This window comes from Chrysochloris asiatica, unplaced genomic scaffold, assembly GCF_000296735.1.
Source record: "Chrysochloris asiatica unplaced genomic scaffold, ChrAsi1.0 scaffold00206, whole genome shotgun sequence".
Lineage (NCBI taxonomy): Eukaryota > Metazoa > Chordata > Mammalia > Afrosoricida > Chrysochloridae > Chrysochloris > Chrysochloris asiatica.
The window spans coordinates 1,659,871-1,684,707 of NW_006408724.1; the positions used below are offsets into that span (position 1 = coordinate 1,659,871).

Here is a 24,837-nt window from a genome sequence, read left to right on the forward strand (position 1 = left end):
CACTGGATTGTATGTGGAGAAACCATTGAATTGTTATATATTCTTACAGCAACAACAAACAAACTAATCACATTTTTAAAAGACAGAAAGAAAGGATAAATTTTAAAAAGATGGAAAGAATGATGATTTTAAACAAAACAAAGCAATGAGCTACAGCCAAATGCTTTCTAAGCAATGAATCCAGTAATAATGCTGAGTTGATTCTTGATTTTAGTTCTTCCGGGTCACTCCTCACCATCTCTCCTGGTATGCCCTCTCCTCCTGTTCTTCATCTAGGCCTGGCCCTGAGTGAGAATGCAGTAGCGCCTTCAGTGACAAAATGTAAGGCTTATTTGTGTTTTAGTCAGGCTCTTTTTAATGAATAAAACCTTGCAGACACATAGGTCTTAAACCTCTAAGGATGAAATTTCAAAACATTACTTTGAAATGTTAAACAGGATACCTAGCACATATTAATAATATCAAATGAAGGACACTGTATAAATACCCATTAAAGAACAGAGCTCTAGGGTGGTGGGTTTGAAGGACATGTTGTTGTTGTTGTTGTTGTGAAGTGCAGTCGATCGGTTCTGACCCATAGCAACCCTGTAAAGGGTTTCCGAGGAAAGAGTGATGCCAATATCACTGGGTCCTCAGAGGAAACACTCAAAGGACTGTAAAGCAATTCTGAACTTGGACTAGTATCCTTTCATTGTTTGTATGGTAAACATTGTGAGAAAAAGAAGTTGACTTTTCTATCTTCTTTCCGCATATCTTTCACCTCAGGAACCAATAGCGCATTAAATGACTTTTGAGAATACAGCAAATATTTACAAAAAGACTAAGCAATGCAGTCCTGGTGGGCGCTTTAGTATAATGCGCTGGACTGCAAGGCCAGTTTGAACCACATGGTTGGTGCTTTAAACCCACCAGCCGCTCCTCAGAAACCCTATACAGGGTCACTGTGGGTCAGAACCAATTTGATGGCACTTAACAACAACAACAAAGCATGTGATCAATGGACCAGCCAGATGAGGCAGTGAGGTTCACCAATGTCCAGGAGAGGAAGGCCAGAAGGCACGGGAAGCCCATAATCAGTATGTGCACATCTACTAAAGCTGAGCAGCCTCCCTCCCCAACATCCTCTGAATCAGCTCTTGCTCCATATTTACTCTCCCAACCACCTCAGCCCAGGGACACTTCAATGGAGTAGCGCTTGGGCAGAAAAGGCTTGTGTGGCTGTTTCCTCTGGGATCTGGACTCCAGCCAGTTTCCACAGTCAACACCTCATTAAGATCAAAGAATGAGGAAACCTGTTCTCTGGCCTTCTGCACCTGAAAAGGAAGACGTGTTTAAGGTGGGGGAGGTGCCACAGACAGAAATGCCCTGCCCACAGGGTGTACATGTAGACCCTGGTCAGCTGGCTGACTGCTTTGTGGGATATTGTACTACTGGGCCCAGCCAGCAAAAGGCGCAGGAGGATCAGGGAGTGGTACCCAGAGAGAACCTGGCCCTCACCTTGCATAAGGAGAAGAGAAACAAACAAACCAGTTGCCATGGAGTCCATTCCAATCATGGCAACCCCAAGTGTGTCAGAGTAGAACTGTGTGCCATACGGTTTTCAATGGCTGCCACCCTTTAGAAGCAGAGGCACCTCTGGGTGGCTTCAAACCTCTAACCTTAAAGGAGCTCTTAGGCACCTGCACCACCTACTACTCCATCAGGAGAAGAGAAGGGAGTAGAAACACTCTAGTGTAAAATACTTTTAGCATCTAAATTCATACTAGTTAACACTTACCGATCCTGGTGTGGTGCTGAAGGACCAGCACTGGGCTGCTAACCACAGGTCAGCAGTTCAAACTCACCAACCACTCGTCGGGAACACTATGCAAAGTCACTATAAGTCGGAACCAACTTGATGGCACTTAGCAACAACTTAACAATAAACACTTGTTAATATCTCCAGACAAACACTGGCTGATAACCAAAACGTTGGTGGTTCAAACTCACCCAGCTGCCCTGCTGGAGAGAAGCCTTGTCCATTTGCTCCTGTAATGATTGTTATTGTTAAGCGCCATCGAGTCGGTTCTGACTCATAGCGACACCTGTACAGGGTTTCTTAGGTGTGGCCGGTAGATTTGAATCACCGACCTTACAGTTTGCAGTCCAGTGCTTATCCTAGTGCCCCATGAGGACTCCTTCATAAAGATTACAGCCTAAGATCACAGTCTACAGTACCTTATGGGGCAGGTAACTTTCAACTCAAGAGGTTGTTGTGAGATGAAAGTTAACGTGAAGGCACCTGAAAACAACACAGAAACATCAAGAGATAGAGAAATAAGGAAAATATGGTAGAATATTATCCATTGGTGAATCTGGGGTAGGGCAGATAGAACTTTTGTCTTCGATTCTTAAAATGAACACTTCCTGTAAGTTTAAAATTATCTCAAAATAAAAGTTACTCAAAGAAAGTGCATGGTAAAATTCAACATCAATTAGCAAAAAAATAAGTCATATGTGTACAGGGAAAGAGATTATTTGAAACCTTGCTCTGTGTTTATGTTGCTGTATAAATGCTCTGTAACTTGCTTTTCCCACTTAGAAATATCTTATACATTTCCATGTCAGGCTATATAAGTCAACCTCAGTCTTTGAATTGCTGTATAGAATAATACGCTACCATCAGAACATACTTAAGTATCTACCTGAAAAAAAACCTTAATATATTTGTTTCCTTTTAAAATGTTTACTACTAAATAAGATCATATACTTAAAATTAGCATGTTGAGAATCATGTCATAAAAAATCCCTTAGACTGCGTTACCCAAATATTTTAAAGTCATGAAAAATTCTAGGTAAGGCTTGTCTCAATGAATAAACCCATAAAGATCCTTCAATGGGGCCTGTGTTTTCCATATACCTAGGTCCTAGCAGTGCATATGCAAATTTTTAGGATATCTGCTCATCTTATTTCTTTCTAGCAATCTACTCTATTTCTCTCATATGGACATATTGTCAGGAGGGACCAGTCACTGGAGAAGGGTATCATGTTTGGTAAGGTGGAGAGTCTGAGAAAAAGAGGAAGACCCCCAAGGAGATGGATTGGCCAAGTGGCAGCATCGATGGACTCAAGCGTGGCAACAATAGTGAGGTTGGCCCAGGATCAGGCAGTGTATAGGGTTTTGCTGTGTATAGGGTCGCTATGAGTCGGTACCAATTCAATGGCACCTAACAACAACAACTCTCTTTCTAAACTCTACTTTCACTTGTTGTGTTGTTGTTGTTAAGTGCCATCAAGTCGATTCTGACCCATAGCGACCCTGTATAGGGTTTCCAAGGAGCAGCTGGTGAGCTTGAACCACTGACAGCTTTGCAGTCTGGCGCATTAACTCACAGCGCCACACCATGACTCCTACTTTCATTTAGGAGGTCTCTTTGTTGGCCTATTTAAGAATGGTCATCTTCCCTTATCTGTGAACGTGAATGTGAATGTTTTGCAGAATGCATGCACAGGAAAAATGATTCATCCATATCCATAGTCAGCAAGAACAGAACCAGGGGAAAGAACTATGTTTGCTATGCTTGTTGCTAAAGAACACTCTTCCTTAACACCTATTTTTTCCCCTCATTACTATCATCAACGCTGACTCATGGCAACCTATGCATTACAGAGTAGAACTGAGCTCCATAGAGTTTTCTTGGCTATCATCTTTACAGAATCAGATTGCCAGGGCTTTCTTCTGCCTGACAACCATACAAGATAACATTTTTCAATGGGCAAACGTATTTGACAAGTCAGGAATAGCACGGTTTCTATGTATGCCGATATTCTGCAATTAGAAGTGGGAAAGGCTGTCGATGAATAAAAGCTTCTCAAAGCACGATGGGGCTGGATCTGAATTACACAGGGTATTCTCATTGATCTTGAGCAGACATTAAGGACAGTGGGAGGGGAAGTTTGGCTAGAACAAGCATTTAACACTTTGGACATCTCTCTTACAAACCAGTTGCTGTCAATCAACCCAGACTCATGGGGATCTATGTATGTTAGAGTGGAAATGTGCTCCATATTGTGGGTTTTCAGGGGCTGATTTTTCAGAAGCAGATCACCAGAGCTTTCTAGTGAGGCACCTCTAGATGGAATTAAAATAAAACTCAAACCTTTGGGTTAGTAGCAGAACTCATTAACCAGTTGAACCACCCAGGGACTCAACTCATGTAATATTGACCCCCAAATCACCTGGGAATTACTGCAAATGCCCAGGTACTATTCACACACATAGGTACAAAGTAAGCTTGTGGGTGGCTATTCTTTGTGAGGCTTTTGGTTTTGCAAAGAGAATCCAGTGAAGCTAAGAGAAGGGGTATCTCAGGAATCCTTCCTACTTGTTTTGACTTTCTAAGAAGTGACAGTCATCAGAGGGTCAAGATGCTATGAATGACAAGTTTACAAACACCAGTACCACAGTTTCAACGATGGCCATCTTTTCATTTATACTACATCACGGTTGTTGTTAACTGCATAGAGACCTTGCATATGGTTTCTAAGGGTTTGAAGCCCCAATCTTTCAGTCTATTGCTCATCCTACAGTGCCACACCAGGACCCTACCACAAGTCATGGTGACGTAAAAAATATTAAATGATCAATTCATCAGTATCCATACAGCTGAGGGAAATTTTCATTTGAGTCAACTACAATGATTAGATCTTAAATGGATTTTTGTTTTTTTCTATATGACATGTCCTCATTAAAGCCTGAATAAATAGCCTTGTATCTAAAACACATCCATAATTACGCATTGATTTTTTTCAAGCATTATAGTACTATTATATCATTATATTTTCCCCTCACTCTAAAAGAGATTTGTATAATTTAAGGTGTTTTCCAATACGTGTACGTTTGATTAAAATAACTGATGTTACTGTGAAAAGAAGAAAAGAAAATCAATGTTTATATTTTCTAACTTTGAGAAAAGCAGCTTTAAAACAAGAGTATCACATCATGGTGGTTATGTGCCATGGAGTCAGCTCTGACTCATAGCAACCCTACACAGGGTTTCCGAGGCTGTAAATCTTTACAGGAGCAGAAAGGCTCATCTTTCTCCCACGCACAGTTGGTAGTTTCGAATTGCTGACCTTCAGGTTCACAGCCTGATTCATAATCATCAAGCTACTAGAGCTCCTTTAGGTAGTATATTATCTTTTTTGTGTATGTGTCTAATCTAAATTAGTAATGGGCAAATTAGTTCAAATAAAGCATAAATCACAAAGCAGTTCATTTTAAATTACTGAGTTTTAAGAGTTTTGTTGTTTGTGCTTTTAAGTTTTTACTGGAGTTTAGGTGAAAGTTAACAGACAAAATGAGTTTTCCATTCAACAATTCATACACATTGTGTTTCATGACATTGATGGCAATAACTACAACGGAACAGCACTCTTCCCACTTCCTCTCTGCTTCCTGTTTCCATTCATCCTTCCTTCCTGTCCCTTCCTGCCTTCTGAGCTTTTCCCCTGAGCAAATGCCGCCCTGTTGATCTTATATGGTTGACTGTTCAAAGGAGTGTTAATAGGCATTTTATAGGCATATGCTGATGAGTAAGTTTCCCAGATGTTCCCAGACAACTGGTGTATGTGTTCACATTAAATATAATCATGACCATATTCATCATGTTGTTTTATTGTTGGATGAGATAGTTGACCTAAATTCTCCGGTGTTTCACATGATGCAATAGCATTGTGGAGGTGTGCAGAATTAAAGGATGCTCTGGGAACACTGAGGCACCACAATGATAGAAATAGATAGCCTACCACTAAACACAGGTACCATTACAGTACACATTATATTCCTTATTCATTGGATTCCAATCACATTAGGTCATTTTTATATGACTCTTTTTCTCTGTTCCTTTAAAACCTGACAGGCACAAAGTATGAATCGCCTGCTTCCCCAAAGTCACTTCAAATACTAGTTTCCAAATCATAGACTCTGTCAGCTCTGAATTTCTCAGCCTACAAATTAGCATCCAATCCAGAAGTCAGGTGACCTGAATGCATTTTCTGGCCTCAATGAACAGACAAGTCACCCTGCCTTAGTTTCCTCATCTATAAAATGGGCCAGTTCTCATCGGCCTTTATGTGAAAATAAATTAAATCTTTTTTTTAAAAAGTGTTTTTCAGATTTAACTAACATCTACTGAGGTGCCTAAGGATCTTTGGTAGCATAGTGGTTACGAGTTGTTGTTGTTGTTGTTATGTGCCGTGGAGTCGGTTCCGTCTCATAGCGACCCTGTACAGGGGTTTCTGAGACTGTAAATCTTTACGGGAGCAGAAAGCCTCATCTTTCTCCCGCGGAACAGCTGGTAGTTTCAAACTGCTGACCTTGAAGTTCGCAGCCCTGATTTGTAACCCCTACGCTACCAAAGCTCCTTTAGTGGTTACGAGTAGGCCTACTAAACTCAGGAGTCAGCAGTTCGAAACTATCAGCGGTTCTGTGGGAGAAAGCTAAGGCTTTCTGCTCGTGTAAAGATTTACAGCCACAGAAACCTAATCAGAGTTACTCGCTATGAGTTGGAAGCGACTCCACAGCACATAACCACCACCACCACCACTGAGATGCTTACTCTATAGTAGATTCTCTTGTTACATGTTATGCAGTTTTCCATTCAATCCTCACAACCAGGTAAGGTAGGTTTTATTAGCTCCATTTTGTTGTAAAAATCCACAGACAGAAATGTTGAACAAATTTTCTCCTCAGCACAACTCATCATAGGCACAGCTAGGATTAAAATTCAAATTCAGTGCTCTTTCTATCCTATTATTTCTACTTCTATCATTGTCTCTGGTAGCATAGTGGTTACAAATCGGGCTGCTAACCAACAAGATCAGCAGTTCAAAACTACCAGCCGATCCACAGGAGAACGATGAGGCTTTCTGCTCCCGTAAAGATTTATAGCCTTGGAAACCCTGTGAAGGGTCACTATGAGTCAAAACCCAACTCCACAGTATTTGACAACAACAACATCATTGTATAGTCAAGATGCTAGATAACAATAATAGTTTCCAATAGAACTGAAACATTGGAGAAATCGCCAATAAATTGTATTAGAGCAAGCAAAGAGCCTTTGAAAAGTCTGAGTCTGAACCAGGCCACAGAGTACTTTCAGGGTCCGTGGAGATGCCAAGAATCTATGAGCTTAATGAGGAAGCAAGTATATGAGGGGACTTCAAAAAGTTGGTGGGAAAACTCCATTACGTTCCAAATCCACTTTTCTACGTCCTTTTTGAAGCCCCCTAGTGTATGTGTGAGTGTATCAAAAAAAACAAACCAAAACTACGTTCATCCAGCCGATTCCAACTCATAGCCACCCTACATGAATTTTCTGAGGCTGTAAATCTTTATGGGAGCAGAAGGAATGTGTTATCTATGATTGAGGAAGAGTACAGATATATGAGAAGCAAATATTTTACTTTTTAGTGAAGATTTAGAACTAGGGGAAACGCCCAGTTTCCTGGAACACACAAGAATTTATATTCTTAGATAATTGGCAGGTGAATAAATTTGCTGTCTGCTAGAAACTGCACAGCCCAAAATCCCTCTGAATGTGTTTACAGCTGCTCAGTCACTAGGGAGTCAACATTTTATCTGTTCTCTCCAAAACAGGTCTTGAAAAATTCAAAAGGAAAAAAGGCAAGAGCACTTTAAGCAACGTCTTCTACAGGTGACTAGGAACACTGAGGTTCTAGAGGATACCTGACAGCTGGCTGCAACGTCTGGGCAGGATCCGCGCAGTCTGACGGGAAAGAAATCTCAAGGGGCCGGAGGTAGGATCTTAGTTCTCAACTGCAGAAGAGTCAGGCTGCAGCTCCTTTCGCTTCTTGGTTACCACCGCCCAAAGCGGAAACTCATGTGTCCGGAAGCAGTTTTATTTAAATATTCACTTTTCCTAGGCGTATATTTAATGTCTTTCCTGCTCTGTCCTGGTGTGGCGCTGTAGGACAAGCACTGGACTGCTAACTGGAAGGTCAGTGGTTCAAATCCACAACTGCTTCTCGGAACTCCTATACAGGGTTGCTATGGGTTGGAAATGACTCTACGGCATTTAACAAAAACAAAAATACTCCGGTAAAGTAGCCCCGGTGGCGCAATGTTTAAACGCTCCGCTGATAACCGAAAGGGTGGCCCAACCCAACCAGGAGGTCTATGGGAGAAAAGAACTGACAATCTGCTCTTGTAGAGATTCTTATTGTTGTTAAGTGCGGTTGAGTCATTTTCATCTCATAGTGACCCTTTATAGGGTTTTCGAGGCTGTAAATCTTTGAGGAAGCAGAAAGCCTCATCTTTCTCCCTGAGAAGCACCTGGTGAGCTCAAACCAACATCTTGTGATTCGCACACAGTCCAGTGTTTATCGTGTGGAACCACTGAGCTCCAGCTTGTAAAGATTATAGCCTAGAAAACCCCATCAGGCAATTCTACTCTGTCACATAGGGCCCCTATGAGTCCTAATCAATTCCACGTACTCAACAACAATATGCAAGTGGCCCAAAGTCAACAAGTGTGCCAATTTGAGCCCTAGTTTTCTGAGATGTGGCACACTCCAGACCTGTGGTTCCCTTACAGTTCTCAGAAGTGATAGTAAAAGAAAGGTGGGGGTTCTATAAGGAACCCACTGAATTTCTGTTAATGGTAGAATCATTTGGGAAAAGATAGCAATAATGGTTGTACAACATGATAAACGTAATCACTAAATTATGCATGTAAAAACTGCTGGGGAAGTACAGCCAGAGTGCTTCTTGGAGGGGAGGATGCCGTGACTTCATCTCCTGTACTTTGGACACATCAAGAAGGACCAGGCCCTGGAAGAGGACATCATGCTTGTCCTGGTGTAGCACTGTAGGAGAAGCACTGGACTGCTTCAAACCCACCAGCTGCTCCTTGGAAACCCTTTACAGGGTTGCTATGAGTCCAAGTGAACTCGAAGACAATACTTACCAGTAATAACAACAGGAGCAGAGGCCCCTGGGACCACCAAGGGAGAAGAGCGGAGAGCAGAACCCTACCCAAAGAAGCAGTGACACCAGATATGGAGGCAGAAACAATGAAGGAAAGGGGCTGTAAGCTGACAACCAGGGAGCAGGCTTGCAGGGTAAACCCTTTGGTTGGTTGATGGTGCATGAAGGGGATTGTAACCATGGCAATGAAACGATATATGATAGGATGAATGTAAAGCTAATGTTCTGCCATGTAAACTATCACATAATTCACAATAAAACATTTTTTAAAAAGTATTACTGGTGACAAGACATGATGGATTCATCATCACAAGCCTAAGAGTAAACAGCACAGTATAGAATGGAAACATCTTCAACTGCCAGCCAAGAAAAAATTCAAAAGTCAACCATCAACTGGAAAATTGATGCTTACAGCTTTTTTGAAATTTTCAAGGACCAGTATTGCAACACTATTAGGAAACAGGTTCAACAATCAACATTCTCTTTACAGTGAGATGCTCCCTGAAGAGCTGAACCTCAACTTCAGATTGAATGCAGACGACTGCTATCCAAGGGCATTGTGATCTCGCATGACAATGCATGTCCACATACATCTACCCACACTATTGACACTGCAAAAACTACATTGTGAGGTGTTAAAGCATCCTCCTTATGGTACTGATCTTGGTCCATCATACCTTGATCTATTTGGTCCCCTAAAAGCAGCCCTTTGAGGACAAAGATTCACCTTTGATGAAGTGAAGATAGTGATACATTCATGGCTTGCAACTCTGCTTAAAACCTTTTCTTTAATAAGGGAATATGAAAGCTTGTTGACAGTTGGACAAAGTGTATTGAAAAGCAAGGAGATTGTGTTGGAAAATTATGTATTTGTCTTTTCTAAAAGTTTATTTAAAAAAAAAAAAAGCTTTGTAACATTGCTTGTGGGCATGGTAGAGGAGAAGCTGTCCTGACTAGAAGAATTGTACCCTGAGCATTTCTGACCCTGAACTGAAACCTGTTAACTTCCCTAACAAACCCCATAACTGTGAAAAAAAATTGTTGGATTGGTTATTGTTTTATTATATATTTTTTTTTACCACACACACACCCAAAATGTCAGGAAAGAAAAATTTTTAAGGCCTAAAGAATACAGAATAATTTACAGTTGAAAATACAAAATTTATTTCTTAAAACCTTTTGCTTAAGTTATTTTGGGTTGAAGTCGTGAATTTGATAAATTAAGCACTGTTTCTTTTATACTAAAGCAATGTGTTTAATTAAAAGAGTACCAACAGCCTATACAAATGAAGAAAGTTGTAATTATATGGAGTTTTAGGGAATATCTATTGTCTGTCACCAGATCAATTGACTACACAAAGGCATTTGACTGTGTGGATCATAACACAAGTATGAGTAACAATGTGAAGAATGGGAATTTCAGAGCATTTAAATGTGTTCATGCTGAATCTATACACAGACCAAGAGGTGGTCCTTAGAACAAGGGGATATTGTATGGTTTAAAATCAGGAAAGGTGTATGCAAGGGTTGTATCCTTTCACCATATTTATTCAATCTGTATACTCATCAAATAATCTGAGAAACTGGATTATATGTAGAAGGATGTGGCATCGGCATTGAAGGAAGACTCATTAACAACCTGTGATATGCAGAAGATACAACCTTGATTGCTAAAAGCAAGAGAACTTGAAGCACTCATGGATGAAGGTCAAAGACTACAGGCTTCAGTATGGCTTACACCTCATCATACAGAAAACAAAAATCCTTACAATTGTAGTAGTAAGTAACAGCATGATAAATGGAGAAAGTATTGAAGTTGTTAAGAATTTCATTTTTGTTGGATCCACAGTCAATGTCCATGGAAGCAACATATGATGTATTTCATTGTGTAAATCTTCTGCAAAAGAGCTCTTTCATGTGTACACAAAACAAAGATGTCACTTTGAGGACTAAGGAGCACTTGACCCAAGCCATGGTCTTTTCAATAGCCCCATATGCATATGCAAGCTGAATAATGATTGAGAAAGACCAAAGAAGAACCAATACATTTGAATTCTGGTGTTGTGTATACTGAATATATCATGGATTATCAGAAGAATAGCCAAATCTGTCTTGGAAGATGTACAGCCAAAATGCATTTTAGAAGTAAGAGTGGCAAAGCTTTGTTTAATGTACTTTGGGTATGTTACTAGAAGGAACCAGTCCCTGGAGAAGAACACTATGCTTAGTCAAGTAAAGGGTCCACAAGGAAGAGTAAGAAGACCCTCAGTGAGATGGATTGACACAGTAGCTGTAATAATTGGATCAAATATAACAACAATTGTGAGGATAGTGCAGAGCGAGGCAGTGTTTTGTTGTGTTGTACACAGGGTCCATTTGAGTTGGAACTGACTCGACAGAACCTAACAACAAAGCATCATTTCTACATATATCCTTGCCTCCCTATCTAGTCTCTTTTGTTGTTGTTGTTTCCTTTTGATTGAGCTTCACAACATGGAGTTTTCCATCATTAATATGCCTACCATTCATCTGGATCTTCTTTAATGTCTTAATAACATTTTACGGTCTCCCTCCATCCCGACTTCCCCACCACACACACGTTAGTTCACAGAAAAGAGTCAAAGAACATTATTATCTCTTTCAGAATGAATTTACTCCATGAATTTTTTAATTCCTTACCCCCAATTTTAGGAAATTGTTGTTTTTAAGCGCCATCGAGTCGGTTCTGACTCATAGCAACCCTGTACAGGGTTTCCAAGGAACAGCTGGTGGATTTGAACTGCCAACCTTATGGTTCACAGTCCAGTGCTGATCCTACAGGGCATACCAGGAGTCAGCCATGATAATTTACACAGTCCTTACTAGAAACTCATGAAAAAGGCACTTTCAGATTTTGGTGTACTACAACTATACGGAGACGCCCAGGTGGCGTAGTGGGTTATGAGTCAGGCTGCTAACCTCAGAGTCGGGAGTTGGAATCTACCTGCTACTCCACAGGAGAAAGATGCCTTCTGCTCCCGTAAAAAGATTTACAGCCTCAGAAATCCTATACAGGGTCACTATGAGTCAGAACGTATTCCATGGAACACAACCACCATCGCAACAACTATAAGGAGTCCCGGTGTGGTGCTGTAGGACAAGCACTGGTCTGCTAACCACAAGGTCAACGGTTCAAACCCATCAACCATTCCTAGGAAACCCTCTACAGAGATGGTCACTGTGACTTGGTACAGTCCCAACAGCACTTAACAACAACAACAACTTCTATAAGGAAGGAGCACCACTGGTATAGGGGGTTATGCTTTGGGCTGCTAATTGCAAGGCCAGCTGTTCAAATCCACCAACTGCTCCATGGGAGGAAGATGAGGCTTTCTGTTCCTGTAAAGAATTACAGCCTCAGAAATCCTACACAGGGTTGCTATGGGTTGTAACCAACTCGACAACACAAAACAAGTGTAAGAGATCATTGATATTAGGAGTTTTGCCCATAAACTCAAGTCATATGAGGACAAGAGTATGAGGCCTGATTATCAGTAGCCAGCATCCTCATACCCAAGAGAGTCATTTCTTTCTCACTAGAATCGATGGTGCTCTGACAACCCCAAATCAGAGCTCTGTTTTGGGTTGTGTTGCTGAATACTTGGGTGCCAGTTCTTTAATGAGATTCACATAGTCTGCCTTTTCCGCACAGGCCCTGCACTCTTCTCCCCAGCTGGACAGGATGTGTTTCAGCTCCACTACTCTCATCTTCCTCAGGTCTGCTGAAGCCAGGTCCAATCGCTTTTCTAAATAACAAAAGGAAAAAACCAAGAACTATGGAAACAGAAAGGCAAATCGTGCTACTGTTGTTGGTGCTGACAACCCCTAGGATCCAAACTGGAGAACTAAAATATACCTCAAGGAAATCGATTATGTGCAAAGCTATTAGGATTCTTAGCATCCCATCAGAGTTCTTTCTCTGAGAAATGATCTTTGCTTCAGAACAGGGACGTCTGTGTTTTTGCAGTGCTTGCTGATACTCCATAGAGTCCTATAGGTCAGCATTCCTAAAATGAATAATTGTATAGCACTGTAAGATAAAGCATGGGGCTGCAAGGTTGGTTTAGAACCACAAGGTTGGCAGTTCAAACGCACCAGGTACTCCTCAGAAACCCTATAAAAGTAGCGATTGTTGTTAAGCGTACTTGAGTCAATTTTGACTCATAGCAACCCTGTATAGGGTTTCTGAGGAGTGGCTGGTGAGTTTGAACCACTGACCTTGCTGTTCAAACTGACCTTGCACTCCAGTGCATTATCCCATAGTGCCATACCAGGTCTCCTTATAGGAGGGGTCTGAACCTTTTGTCTGCCAAAATCTATAACATAATTTGTGGGCCATACAAAATTATCAACTTAAAAATTAGCATGCTATATTTGGTCAGATATTTAACTCACCCCTAATGTGATGGCTGGAACTCAGGTTGCCTCCATAGGGCCAGACCAAATGATTTTGTGGGCCTGGCACGTAACAACAACAACAACATATGACCAGTGGGCCAGGTGTTACCCACATGTTATACAAGGTCTCTATGAGTCGGAACCCACTCGATGGCACTTAGAAACAACAACAAAAATGTAAAAAGAAGGAAATACATCAGTGCCTTGGGAAAAATCTTGTGTGCAGTCAACTAAAAGTTATAGACTGTGATTAAATACAAAGTTAGACTTAAATTTTTACACAAATATTGGCCTTTACTAAGACAGATATGCATTAAAGAAAAGTTGAAAGAAAGTGGATAAATTTAAGACCCTTTTCACTGATCCTTGCTCCCTGATTAAATTAACCTGATTCATCTGGACCTATTGGGATTATTATCAGAGCCTTCATTTAAAGCCCTTTGTGCTACACTAAAGGAGTCCTGGTGGCACAATGGTTAAAACACTAAGCTGCAACCTGAAAGGTCCTTGGTTCGAACCCACCAGCCATTCCACCGGAGGACAATATGGCGGTTCTTTCCATAAAGATGAAACCCTATGGGGCAGTTCCACTTTTTCCTACAGGGTGGCCACGAGTTAGAATAGATTTGACAGCAGAAGGCTTGAGTTCATGATACACTCATTTTGGTTATGCCACTGCCTTGATGCCAGCCTTGGCTCCGAAAAATTTTTTCTCCAACCTCCCTCCAACTTCTCTAACAAAACCACACTTTTGAGATTATAGATTATCTATGGAAAACCTTAAGAACTCTGCTATTTCTCTACTGACAAGTCAAAAATAGAAAAAAATTAGGCTTGTTATAATATACTCCTGATTATAATTTCTCTGCCAGAGGAGATGAGTCAGGGGTTTGCTGGAATGGGAAGACAACATTTAAGTTTACTTGTAAAACAATCAGTAGCACCCCAGGTTTCTTCAGCTTCAATTCTGCCCAGCAGAAAGTAGTGTTTAAAACTCTTTTGAAAATCTGATATAGTTGTCAAGTGATTTATTTTTTAAATCCCAATAAGTGTGTTCTAATTTAAAAGCTGAATTCTTAAGGCTTTTTCTTTTGTGGGTCAGCTACACCATGTGTTCCAGAGAACCCTTCAATTTTTATAGTGACCCTCTCCTTTTATGAAACAAAGACACCAAACCCTCTTGCAGATCAGAAACTGTATGACACCTTCCAAATTTAAAACATCATCCAACTCCACACTTACCTTGTCTGTTAATTTCAACTTGAAAGAAGACCTTTTAAAGTAACAACTTTTATAGCCCGTTTCATTAACATCACACAACTTAAAAGGCCCCTGTTCCATCTCAATTTTCTTGCCACCAATAAGCTAGGAAGAAGCATTTTATACTGTGGCTCTGTTCTTGTATTTCTTGTAAATGTCAGGAGTGTCTCTCAATTCTTCTGGAGAATTTGGCACCTGGCATTAATTTTTTTAAAAAACTCTGTGACACTCTAAAACTACAAAGAAAAGGCCAATACAAAAATTAAAACTAGTTCATGGTTCCCCAAGGGCCTCTAGTGGCCAGTATTGCCCACACATTAGTAAATACTCAGTTCTTCTCAATGTCTGATTAGCCCAGAAAGAGTTTTTGCATATAGTAGAAGTTATTCAAAATAAAGGTGTTGAATAAAAGAATCAGTACAGTTTGCTCCTTTGGTGAATATTGTTTACGTGGACTCAGTGATTCCTGCCTCTGTTTCATTACTTTGAAGCCAATAAAAAGGGATACCTATTCTATAATCACTACCCTGGAAGTTAAACCCTGCCCTTGGCACATTGAAAAATAGGTCATCTTTGGTATCTTCCAGCTTTAAACCTATTTAAAGCAAGCTATGTCGTTAGGGTATGTTGGCACATTATATACTGCTATGCTGGGAAAGAACTCAGTTAGGTGCTAATTACTACAGGAATTCTTTAGGTATATAGCAGAAAAAAAAGTGGTTTCAGCAAAAGGAAGAAATCTCTTCCGGTGAAACTTTGGGTGTTAAGGATACGCCCAGGAGGACCTGGCCAGTCTTTCATCATACTTAACCAATGTCTCCAAAAGAGTGGCTCAGACACAATCATTGAGTATAAGAACAGATCTATGTAGGTGAAAAGTATAAAGCCAAAGAAGTTTTAAACAGGGCATCTCCTGTTCTCCTTCCTAGTTATTTTAGGCACTCCCGATTAAGGCTATTTCATTGGGCAAAAGATTTAATGGACAAATCTACCACCACCTGTCTGTCAGTTTGTCGTACTGTGGTGGCTTGTGAGTTGCTGTGATTCTGAAAGCGATCCCACCAGTATTTTAAATACCAGCAGGGTCATCCACAGTGGACAGGTTTCAGATGAGCTTCTAGGTGAAGACAGACTAGGAAGGAGTAACAAACTACTTCTGAATATTTAGTCACTAAAAACCTTATGAATAGCAGATAAATACTGTCATATATAGATATGCTGGAAAATGAGCCCCTCAGGTTGGAAGGCACTCAAAACTCAAGCATGCCAACAGCAGTGAGGTTGGCCCAGGATCGGGCAGTGTTTCATTCTGCTGTGCATAGGGTCGCTATGAGTCGGCACTGACTCGATGGCACCTAACAACAAAACAACCTCCAAAAGTTTAAAGCTGGTAGGTAGAACACTAGCCATGCCTAGGGAAACAAGATAAAGTCTCATTTACATCTTTGAATAGATGCACCTTTGTCTCAATAGGTTACCAAGCACTGCTGTTATGGTTAGTTGCCATGGAGTCAATGCCCACTCTTGGCGACACCCTGTGTGCAGAGTAGAACTGCTCCATAGGGTTTTCAAGGCTGTGACCTCACAGAAGCACACTGCCAGGTCTGTCTTCCCAGGAGCCTCTTGGTGGGGTCGAACCATCAATTTTGGGGCTAGGCGTCAAGTGCTTAACCTTCTGTACCATCCAGGGACCCATTATTAAGAAGTGTTGTTGCTGCTCTGCTGTTGTTATGATTAAGTGTCATCAAGTAGTTCTAACTCATAGTGACCCTGTATAGGGTTTCCAAGGAGCTGTTGGTGGGTTTAAATTGGCAATCTTGCAGTTAGCAGTCCAGTGTCAAACCTACAGCACCACACCAAGATTCCTTATTAAGAAATTTTGTTGTAGTTAAGTACCTTTGAGTTGGTTCCTACTCATAGAGACTCTCTGTAGGGTTTCCAAGGCTTTTTAAATCTTTGCAGGAGCAGAATGCCTCATCTTTCTCCCGTGGAGCAACCGGAGGGCTTGAACCACAGACCTTGTGGTTCAAAGTCTAGTGTTTATTGTATTGAGCCACCTTGCTTCCTAATTAAGAACTAAATTATCCTGTTGTCTTTTAAATTTTTCCATGACATACAAATGACTTTGGTCATTTAAACTTTTAATCTGACAGTACTATATAGTCTTTTTCACTTACAGAAGCTCAGTAACACTAGGCACCACTCATCAGCTCAGAATCCCTTTGGTGAGTCAAGGAGTGCCTTCTTTTCTAACAATGACTTATTAGAAAGCATGGCCATAGAGTTCTGATAATAAATATAATACTTAAACTTAGAGCGCTGGTAATATTTTCCCATACATAATAGAACAAAACACTTGACTCCATTATACCATATTTCAGCTCACAGATCTGGCCATCAATCTTCTTCAGCTTCTCACAAATCTTCGTAGCAGGTATATGCACACTCATTGGGCGAGTGACTTCACTTAGGATCTTTGTGGCTGCGTCTTCCGTTGCTCCTAGATAATAGCACTGAAGGAGAATAAGGAAAATTTAGTGGGCAGAGAAAGGGGGAGCGCTAGTGTATTCAGAAATAAGAAAAAGATAAACCCAATTTTCATGGTCCAGCTATTCAATTTTATCCCCATTTGACATAGACAACAGAAAACAAGCTGCTTCACTGCTGTGATCATCTTAATTAGAAGAGACTATACAGTTCACGTGATGCTAGAAGAATGCTGTTGTGTTTTCTCTGTGCTGCTCCCAGGGCTTTCAAGGTATTTGTTTATTTCATTCTTGTATCAATCTTGCAAAGTAATTATTATTGTTATCCCCCATTTTATACCTTGGTCAAATGAAGGCTGCCCAACTAACAAGAAAAAGAGACAATTCCAAATCTAGCATTTAGTCTTCAAGTGCATATGCCTTTTTTTCTATCGTGTTTATGCTGCCTTTTAAGCTACCTGACTATTTTTGCATTGTAAAGTGTCAGAAACAATGGCAAAAACAAATGGCATAAGTGTTACTACAATGTGTAAAACAATGTGGTGGGCAGTGTATAACACAAGTTCAACATGAAAATTTTAGGTAAAATATTCTTTTAGTGATGTATGAGAGTAAGTCAAAAAGCATTGCTGCAAAGTCATCGACATTTTATTGAAGAAAAATATCAAAGTGTGAAGCTACTGTTTCTTTACATATCCTCCAGCTAAGTCTATACACTCCTGAAGGGAGTTATATCCATTTCTCTAACCCTTTCTCAAAGAATTCTGTGCTGTTGGATTTATACCACATCAAAACAGCAGTTTTGGCATCCTCTGCGGAGTCCTGGTGTGGCACTGTGGGATAATGCGCCAGACTGCAAAGCCGTTTGAACTACAAGGTCGGCAGTTCAAGTTCACCATGTGCTCCTTGGAAACCCTATACAGGGTCGCTATGGGTTGGAATCAACTCAACAGCACTTAACAACAACAAGGAACTCCAATCGTGTTCCTTTGCAATGTTCTTTGAAGTCTGGGAACAAAATGAAGTCTAAGGAGCAAGATCAGGGTCGAAGGGTAGATGAGGTAAAAATTCTTCTGGGACAATCCTAGCTTCTTTCTAAGAATGAGCAGGTACCTTGTTATCATGGGAAAACATTCCTCAGTGCATCTTTATTGGCCTTTTTCTCACCAACACAGTCTGTGATTTTCTTAAAACTTCCTACTAAGACCCCATAATCATGCTGTCCTTCAAAATGATCAAAATTATCCCTTTGGATTTCCAAAAAAAGTCAGCATAACCTTCTGAGCTCACCTTTCTGCCATGGACGAAGTGGCACAGCACCCTAACAAAACTAAGGCTAAGTGAATTACTGAGAGAATTTCGCTGCAGTCACCAACTTATGGCAGAGACATGTGTAACCACATTTTTTTGGAATAAACCCATGCATGTATGAATTGGAGCAATACTTTTGATTTATCCTCATATAATGTTTAGTATACTAAAACAGGCCTGTGTGTATCACCAGGAAACACCCTATAAACACCACAGCAAACAAACATAAGCACCTGTGTAAATAATCATCAAAAAGGTCTTAGTGTCAGGGGTGGCACTGGTAAGCACCATCAAGTTGGTTCCAACTCATAGTGACCCTGTTTAGTGATTCTGTGGAGCGGTTGGTGGATTTGAACTGCCAACCTGTGGTTATCAGTCCACTGCTTAACCTACAGTGCCATACCAGGACTCCAAAAGATCTTAACAGACTTGACTAATTGTCTTGGTAGGAAATGGAAAGCATTCCCACTCTTAACTCAGGGCAGTCAATTCTTATTAGGGATTCAGTTTTATAATTTTGTCTAAGAAAATAGAATTACTTGCCTATGGTCTATTCAAAAAGCAAGTGAAACTGTATATACTCTAGAGGAAAATACATATGACTGCATTTCATGGGAAGGTCAATTTATATTGGCTGTCTACAATGAAATGCCCTAGGCAAGCATGTAAGCAGGAGAAACATCAAGTCCAAGATGAGAAATGAAACTATTAACAGTTTTCTTCAAGCACAAAGGAAAAATGAAAGGTGAAAATTTACCATACCAGGCGGTTTTCTTTTCCTTTGACATCCAAGCAAAAGCTGATCAATTCTTTTTCTATGAGATCCGCAGAAAAGTTAACTCCTTTGGCTATCAGAGAGTTGTAGAACCGGGTCAAGAATTCTTTACACACTAGAAGGAACAAAGATATTATATGTGTATACATAATATAACCGCTATCACATCCATCAACTACAACAGTTTGGTATGGTTTAAGGAATCATGTTGTCATTGTTGTTACCTGCTGTCAAGTTCACTCCCAATTCATGGCAACCTCATGTAAAACAAATCATTGTGAAGGAAACCACTGGGACTTTCTTTCTAGTCTTAGTTTGGAAGCTACTTCAAAACCCATTCAGCATTATAGCAACATGCAAGCCTCCACCAATGGATGAGGGTAGCTGTGAACAAACTTTGTTGACCAGGAATTGAACCCAGATCTCCCACGACAGGGGAACATTCTCTCATGGAGCTGCCAATGCTTTCCGGCATCATGATAATGGATTCAAATTGTTTTCTTCTGGGGTTAGCCAAATGTTATGGAAAAGTTTCTTATTATAGGTAGAACTTGATTCCAAAGATCGGTGGATTGATTGGTTGATTGAATCATTCATTCAGTAAGCTTACAATAAAGGTCCATTATATTAGAGGACTCCCACTAGAAACTAGAAAAAAAAAAAAAAATGGCACAATGTCATCAGAATTCAGATGGAAAAATATTTTCATTCTAGAATTCTGTATTTAAACTAATCAATTCATTAAATGTGAAAGTAAGTAAAGACATTTTCAGACACTTGTTGTTAAATGCCATCGAGTTAGATCAGACTCTTAGCCACCCTGTACAGGGCTTCCAAGGAGGAACTGGTGGGTTTGAACTGCCAACTCTGTGGTTTTACATGCATATGAAACTATTGTAAATATCATGGATTGGGTCAGGTACAACTGTAAGTCCTCAAACTGACATCTTTGCTCTTGAGAATTTTAAAAAGGTCGTGTGCAGCAGATTTGCCTAATGTAATATGTAATTTGATTTCTTCACCACTGTTTCCATAAGTGTTGATAGTGGATCCAAGCAAAAATAAACCAAACTCACTGCTGTCAAGTCGATTCTGACTCATAGCCACCCTATAGACGGGGGCAGATCATATCTGTCCTGTAGATTCATTTTATGAGTTGAAATTGACTCAAAGGTAATGAGTATTCTAGGAAAGGAAGGATAAGACACAACAAAGTAGGAGACACCCAGGAGTATGGGGTATAAAGTCCTAAAGTGGCAGGCCTCGGAAGATGCTGATCTCCGTTTGAGCAGGAGCACAGAGTCCCAGGAATTTTTTCACCAAGAAGAAAATGAAAGTAGTATAATCTGATATGGTTAATGTGTTCAGAGAGACTTTCCAGGTCTTTATTTTTTTTAACATGAGAATGAATTCGATTGGAACAAAATTTAATCAGAGGGAAAAAAATGGAAAGAATTACCTCAAAGGAGGGAAGGAGATGACCATGTGAGAAATGAAGTCCTGGCTCACTGGCTAACTCACCTTTGAATAAATTTATATGACCATAACAGTATAATCCCTGAAACTGATCTTTACCAAAAGTGATGACATAAATAGATGTAAAATAAGGGAAGAGATTTTTTTTTTTTTTTACTCTCTACAAGTTTTGGATTGCAATCAAAATTATTTTCCAATTTTTTTTTTCTTCCTTCTAGTCGTTTACTAGTTAAAAACTTAAGAGTTCCATGTTAAATGCCATTGAGTCAGTTCTGACCCATAGCAACCATGTATAGGGTTTCTAAGGAGCAGCTGATAGGTTTGAACTGCTGACCATGCAGTTAGCAGTCCAGGACTTATGTTATATTGTTGTTGTTAAGTGCTGGTGAGTCGATTCCAACCCATAGCGACCCTGTAAAGACTTTCCAAGGAGCAGCTGGTGAGCTTGAAACACTGACCTTGCAGTTCAAACAACTTCGAATCTGACACATTAGCCCACCACACCACACCAGGACTCCGCCCCCAAAAGCCTGTTGCCATAATATATTTGAATATGAATTCCGACTTACAGTGACGATATAGAACAGAGTTTAAACTGCAAGGTCGGTGGTTCAAACTCCTAGGAAATCCTATACAGAATCGCTATGAGTTGGAACCAACTCAGCGGCACTTATCAACAACATAGGGTTTCCTAAACTGTGTAGGATTTTGACTGAAAATGACAGTCATGTCTTTTTCCCATGGAGATGGTTCAAACCCCTAACCTTTTGTTGTTGTTGTTAAGTACCGTGGAGTTGGTTCCGACTCATAGTGTCCCTGCACAGGGTTTCCAAGGCTGTAAATCTCTACAGGAGCAGAACACCTAGTCTTTCTCCTGCGGAACGACTGGTAGTTTTGAACTGTTGACCTTGAGGTTGGCAGCCCAACTCATAACCACTATGCTACCAGAGCTCCTTCCTGACCTTTTATTTAGTAGGAAAGTGTTTAACCGCTATACCACTAGGGCTCCTTTCTAGTATCCAGATCGCTCTTCAGGCAAGCTGTGGGTTTTGACTTCTATTCCTTTCACACCAAAGGTTCGTTTTACTTTAACTGACAAAAATTCATTAAGCAAAATGACCAAAACTTAGTACGTCTCTCAGGATTGCTATTTTCCCTGAGATTTTGCCCGGTAAATTTATTTTGTCAGTTCATCAGTACTTTTATGATGTGCTTATATATTTCTTCAACGTTTTTTTTGTTGTTGTTGTTGCTGTTTTTTTAGGTTTGTTTGGCCAGGGGATTAGTATACTCTGATTTACTAATCTCCTAAAAATTTAACCAGCATGATACTTATTAAATGAAAGTTGGATCATTTTAGATCATCTGCTCAAAATTTTCCTATATTGTTTTCCATATTATTCTGAGGATAATCCAAAATCTTTACAACATCCTACAAGGCCTGCATAATCTGGGTCTCCACTGTCTCCCTATACTAAATTTCTGTCACTCTTTCCAACCTCAGCCACACTGCTCTATCCAGCTCACACCTAGTTTGGGTGTTCAATATGCTTTTTTGCTTTACTTTGCTTTTATTTTTTGCTGAATTAATAGATTCCTTCAAATCCATACTAAAAATACAGCTCAATAGAAAAATTGTTAAATGCATATACACTGGATTGAATGGTACAGCCCCAAACATTTATCTCTACACAGAACCTAAGAATGTAACCTTATTTGGAAATAGGTTCTTTGAGAATGAAATTCATTAAATTGACATGAGATTACCCCAAACCAAACCCATTGCTTATGAGTCATTTCTGACTTATGGCAACTATATGGGACAGATGGAACCATGGTAGCATAGTGGGTTATGAGTTGGGTTGCTAACCACAGGTCAGCAGTTGGAAGTCTACCACTCACTTTTCTCTCTTTGGGAAAAAGACGAGGCTTTCTGCTTCTATAAAGATTTAAAGCCTTGAAACCACATAGAGGGCTCTATATGAGTCAGAATCAACATGACAGCATGCAACTACCACCACCATATTGGACAGAGTAGAATTAACCCCACAGGGTTTTCAAAGTTGTAATCTTTATAGGAACAGATTGCCACATATTTCTTCTTAGGAGTGGCTGGTAGGTTAGAACCTCCCAACTTTCAGGTAGCAGCCAAGTACTTAACCACTGTATCACCAGCGCTTCTTTTTACTGAATTGGGACAAGTCCTGAATCTAATGACTGATGTCTTTATCATAGAAAGAAGATGCAGCCACACACAGGAAAGAAAGCCACACGGGAAGAAGGAAACAAATTGGAGTGATGCATTTGCAAGTCAAGAAATGTCAAGGATTTCTGGCAGATAAAAGCAAGGAGTCCTGGTGTGGCACTGTAAGATAAGCACTGGAATGCTTATCTTAAAGCCACAAGGTGGGTGAAGGACAAAGACAAGGCTTTCTGCTCCCACAAAAACCTATTGCCTCAGAAACCCTATACAGCATCCCTGTACAACAACAACTTAAAGCAAAGAGAATGGCATGGGCAGATTTCCCTCAGTCTACAGGAAAAACGAACTCTGTTTGACACCTTAATTTCAGTCTTCTGGCCTCCTTAACCATGAGAGAATAAATGATGTTGTTTTAAACCTCCAAGGTTGTGGTAATTTGTATGGTAGCCATAGGAAACTAATACACCCTTGGCCCCAATAATTCCCCTACTGTGATCTACAGAAATCATCACATTCAGGCTCAAGGAAGTGTGTATAAGAACATAGGAGCAACAGTAATTGAAATCATGAGAGGGTTTCAAAAAGTTCTTGAGAAATGGAATGAAAAGGTAATGGAATTTTCTCATGAAATTTTGAAGTCCCCTTGTATGTAACAGTAGGAAAAAACTTAACTGTCCCTCAAAGTGAAACTAGATGGTAAAATGCATGTCATTCATAAAATGGAATACTATTGTTATTAAGTGCTTTTGAAGCATTTCTGACTCACAGTAACACTGAATAGGATTTCCAAGGAGTGGCAGGTGGGTTTGTATCGCTAACCTTACAGTTAGCAGTGCAGTGTTTATCCTACAGCACCACACCAAGACTCCATATAGAAGAATTAAAAGAGATGAACCACGTCTACAACTATCAATGTGCACAGATCACTTAAACATAGAGTTAAGTGGAAAATGTTATAAATATGTACAGTGTAAATTTTATGGATATATATGTTAGAAGTAAAAAGTCTACAAAAGGGAAGAGAACCACACAGTAATTTTAGAATAAAGGGGGTGGGGAAAGGAAGAAGAGTTGAACTTAGCTGCAGCTAATGTTTTACTTTTAAAGCAGAGCAAGAATGGCAGCAAATAAATCAAAATATGAATATTTCACGTAGATGCTAGGCATGTAGGTTAGATAGATATTTTTCTACATGGTTGAAATATTCTCTAATTTACTTTAGAAACTCACCATAATACATCTGACTATCACAAAAAATCCTCCAACATGCTCAGTCAAATGCTTGATAAAATGAATTAATTTAAATGGGTTCAATTAAATGAAATTTGAAAGCTTTAGTAATATTTACAGTCCAATTAAACAACTATTAGCCAGAATATAAAGAAAATCCAGTATTTGAAAAACATAATAATGCCACCTGCAGGAAAAAGCTTCAATTGTTTCAAAAAGTATTTTTAAATTAGATCTATGGAATTATGAAAACTATCAGTGAATTGGAAGTGTGGTGACTCTGCAGGATAAGCCCTGGACTTCGAACCACAAGGTTGGCAGTTCAAGTCTACCAGTTGCTCTGCGGCAGAAAGATTTACAGCTTGGAAATCCTATAAAGGGTCACTATGAGTTGGAACCAACTCGACAGCACTTGACAAGAACAACATCAATGAACTAAGATCATTATTTTCACCAGCTCCGTCCAAATATTCTAGAACTGTAGTTAGTTCCCCTTTACCTGCTCCAGTCTGATTTTAGAAAAACACTCATTTGGTTGGTTGGTACCAGGACAAAGGCAGTATTGCTATCTAAGTAATACATTTTACACTAACTTCAGACTTTAAGAGCACCCAGAATTTCTTGAATAATTTATATTCCAATTCATTGTTGCAATTTTATTTTTAGTAT

The 24,837-nt window shown here is 39.9% G+C and overlaps 1 protein-coding gene across 1 annotated transcript in view; it reads right to left on the reverse strand.

Annotated features, from left to right (window-relative positions):
• Positions 1–12,595: 12,595 nt before the first annotated feature.
• Positions 12,596–24,837, reverse strand: part of CDNF (cerebral dopamine neurotrophic factor) — a 23,465-nt gene continuing 11,223 nt past the window's right edge. The window contains exons 2-4 of the mRNA XM_006872595.1: positions 19,247–19,374; positions 17,059–17,200; positions 12,596–12,775 (exon numbers count right to left, since the gene is read on the reverse strand). Coding sequence (XP_006872657.1) covers positions 12,597–12,775; positions 17,059–17,200; positions 19,247–19,374 — 449 coding nt within the window. The 3' untranslated portion in view covers position 12,596. The remainder of the gene's footprint in view (positions 12,776–17,058; positions 17,201–19,246; positions 19,375–24,837) is intronic.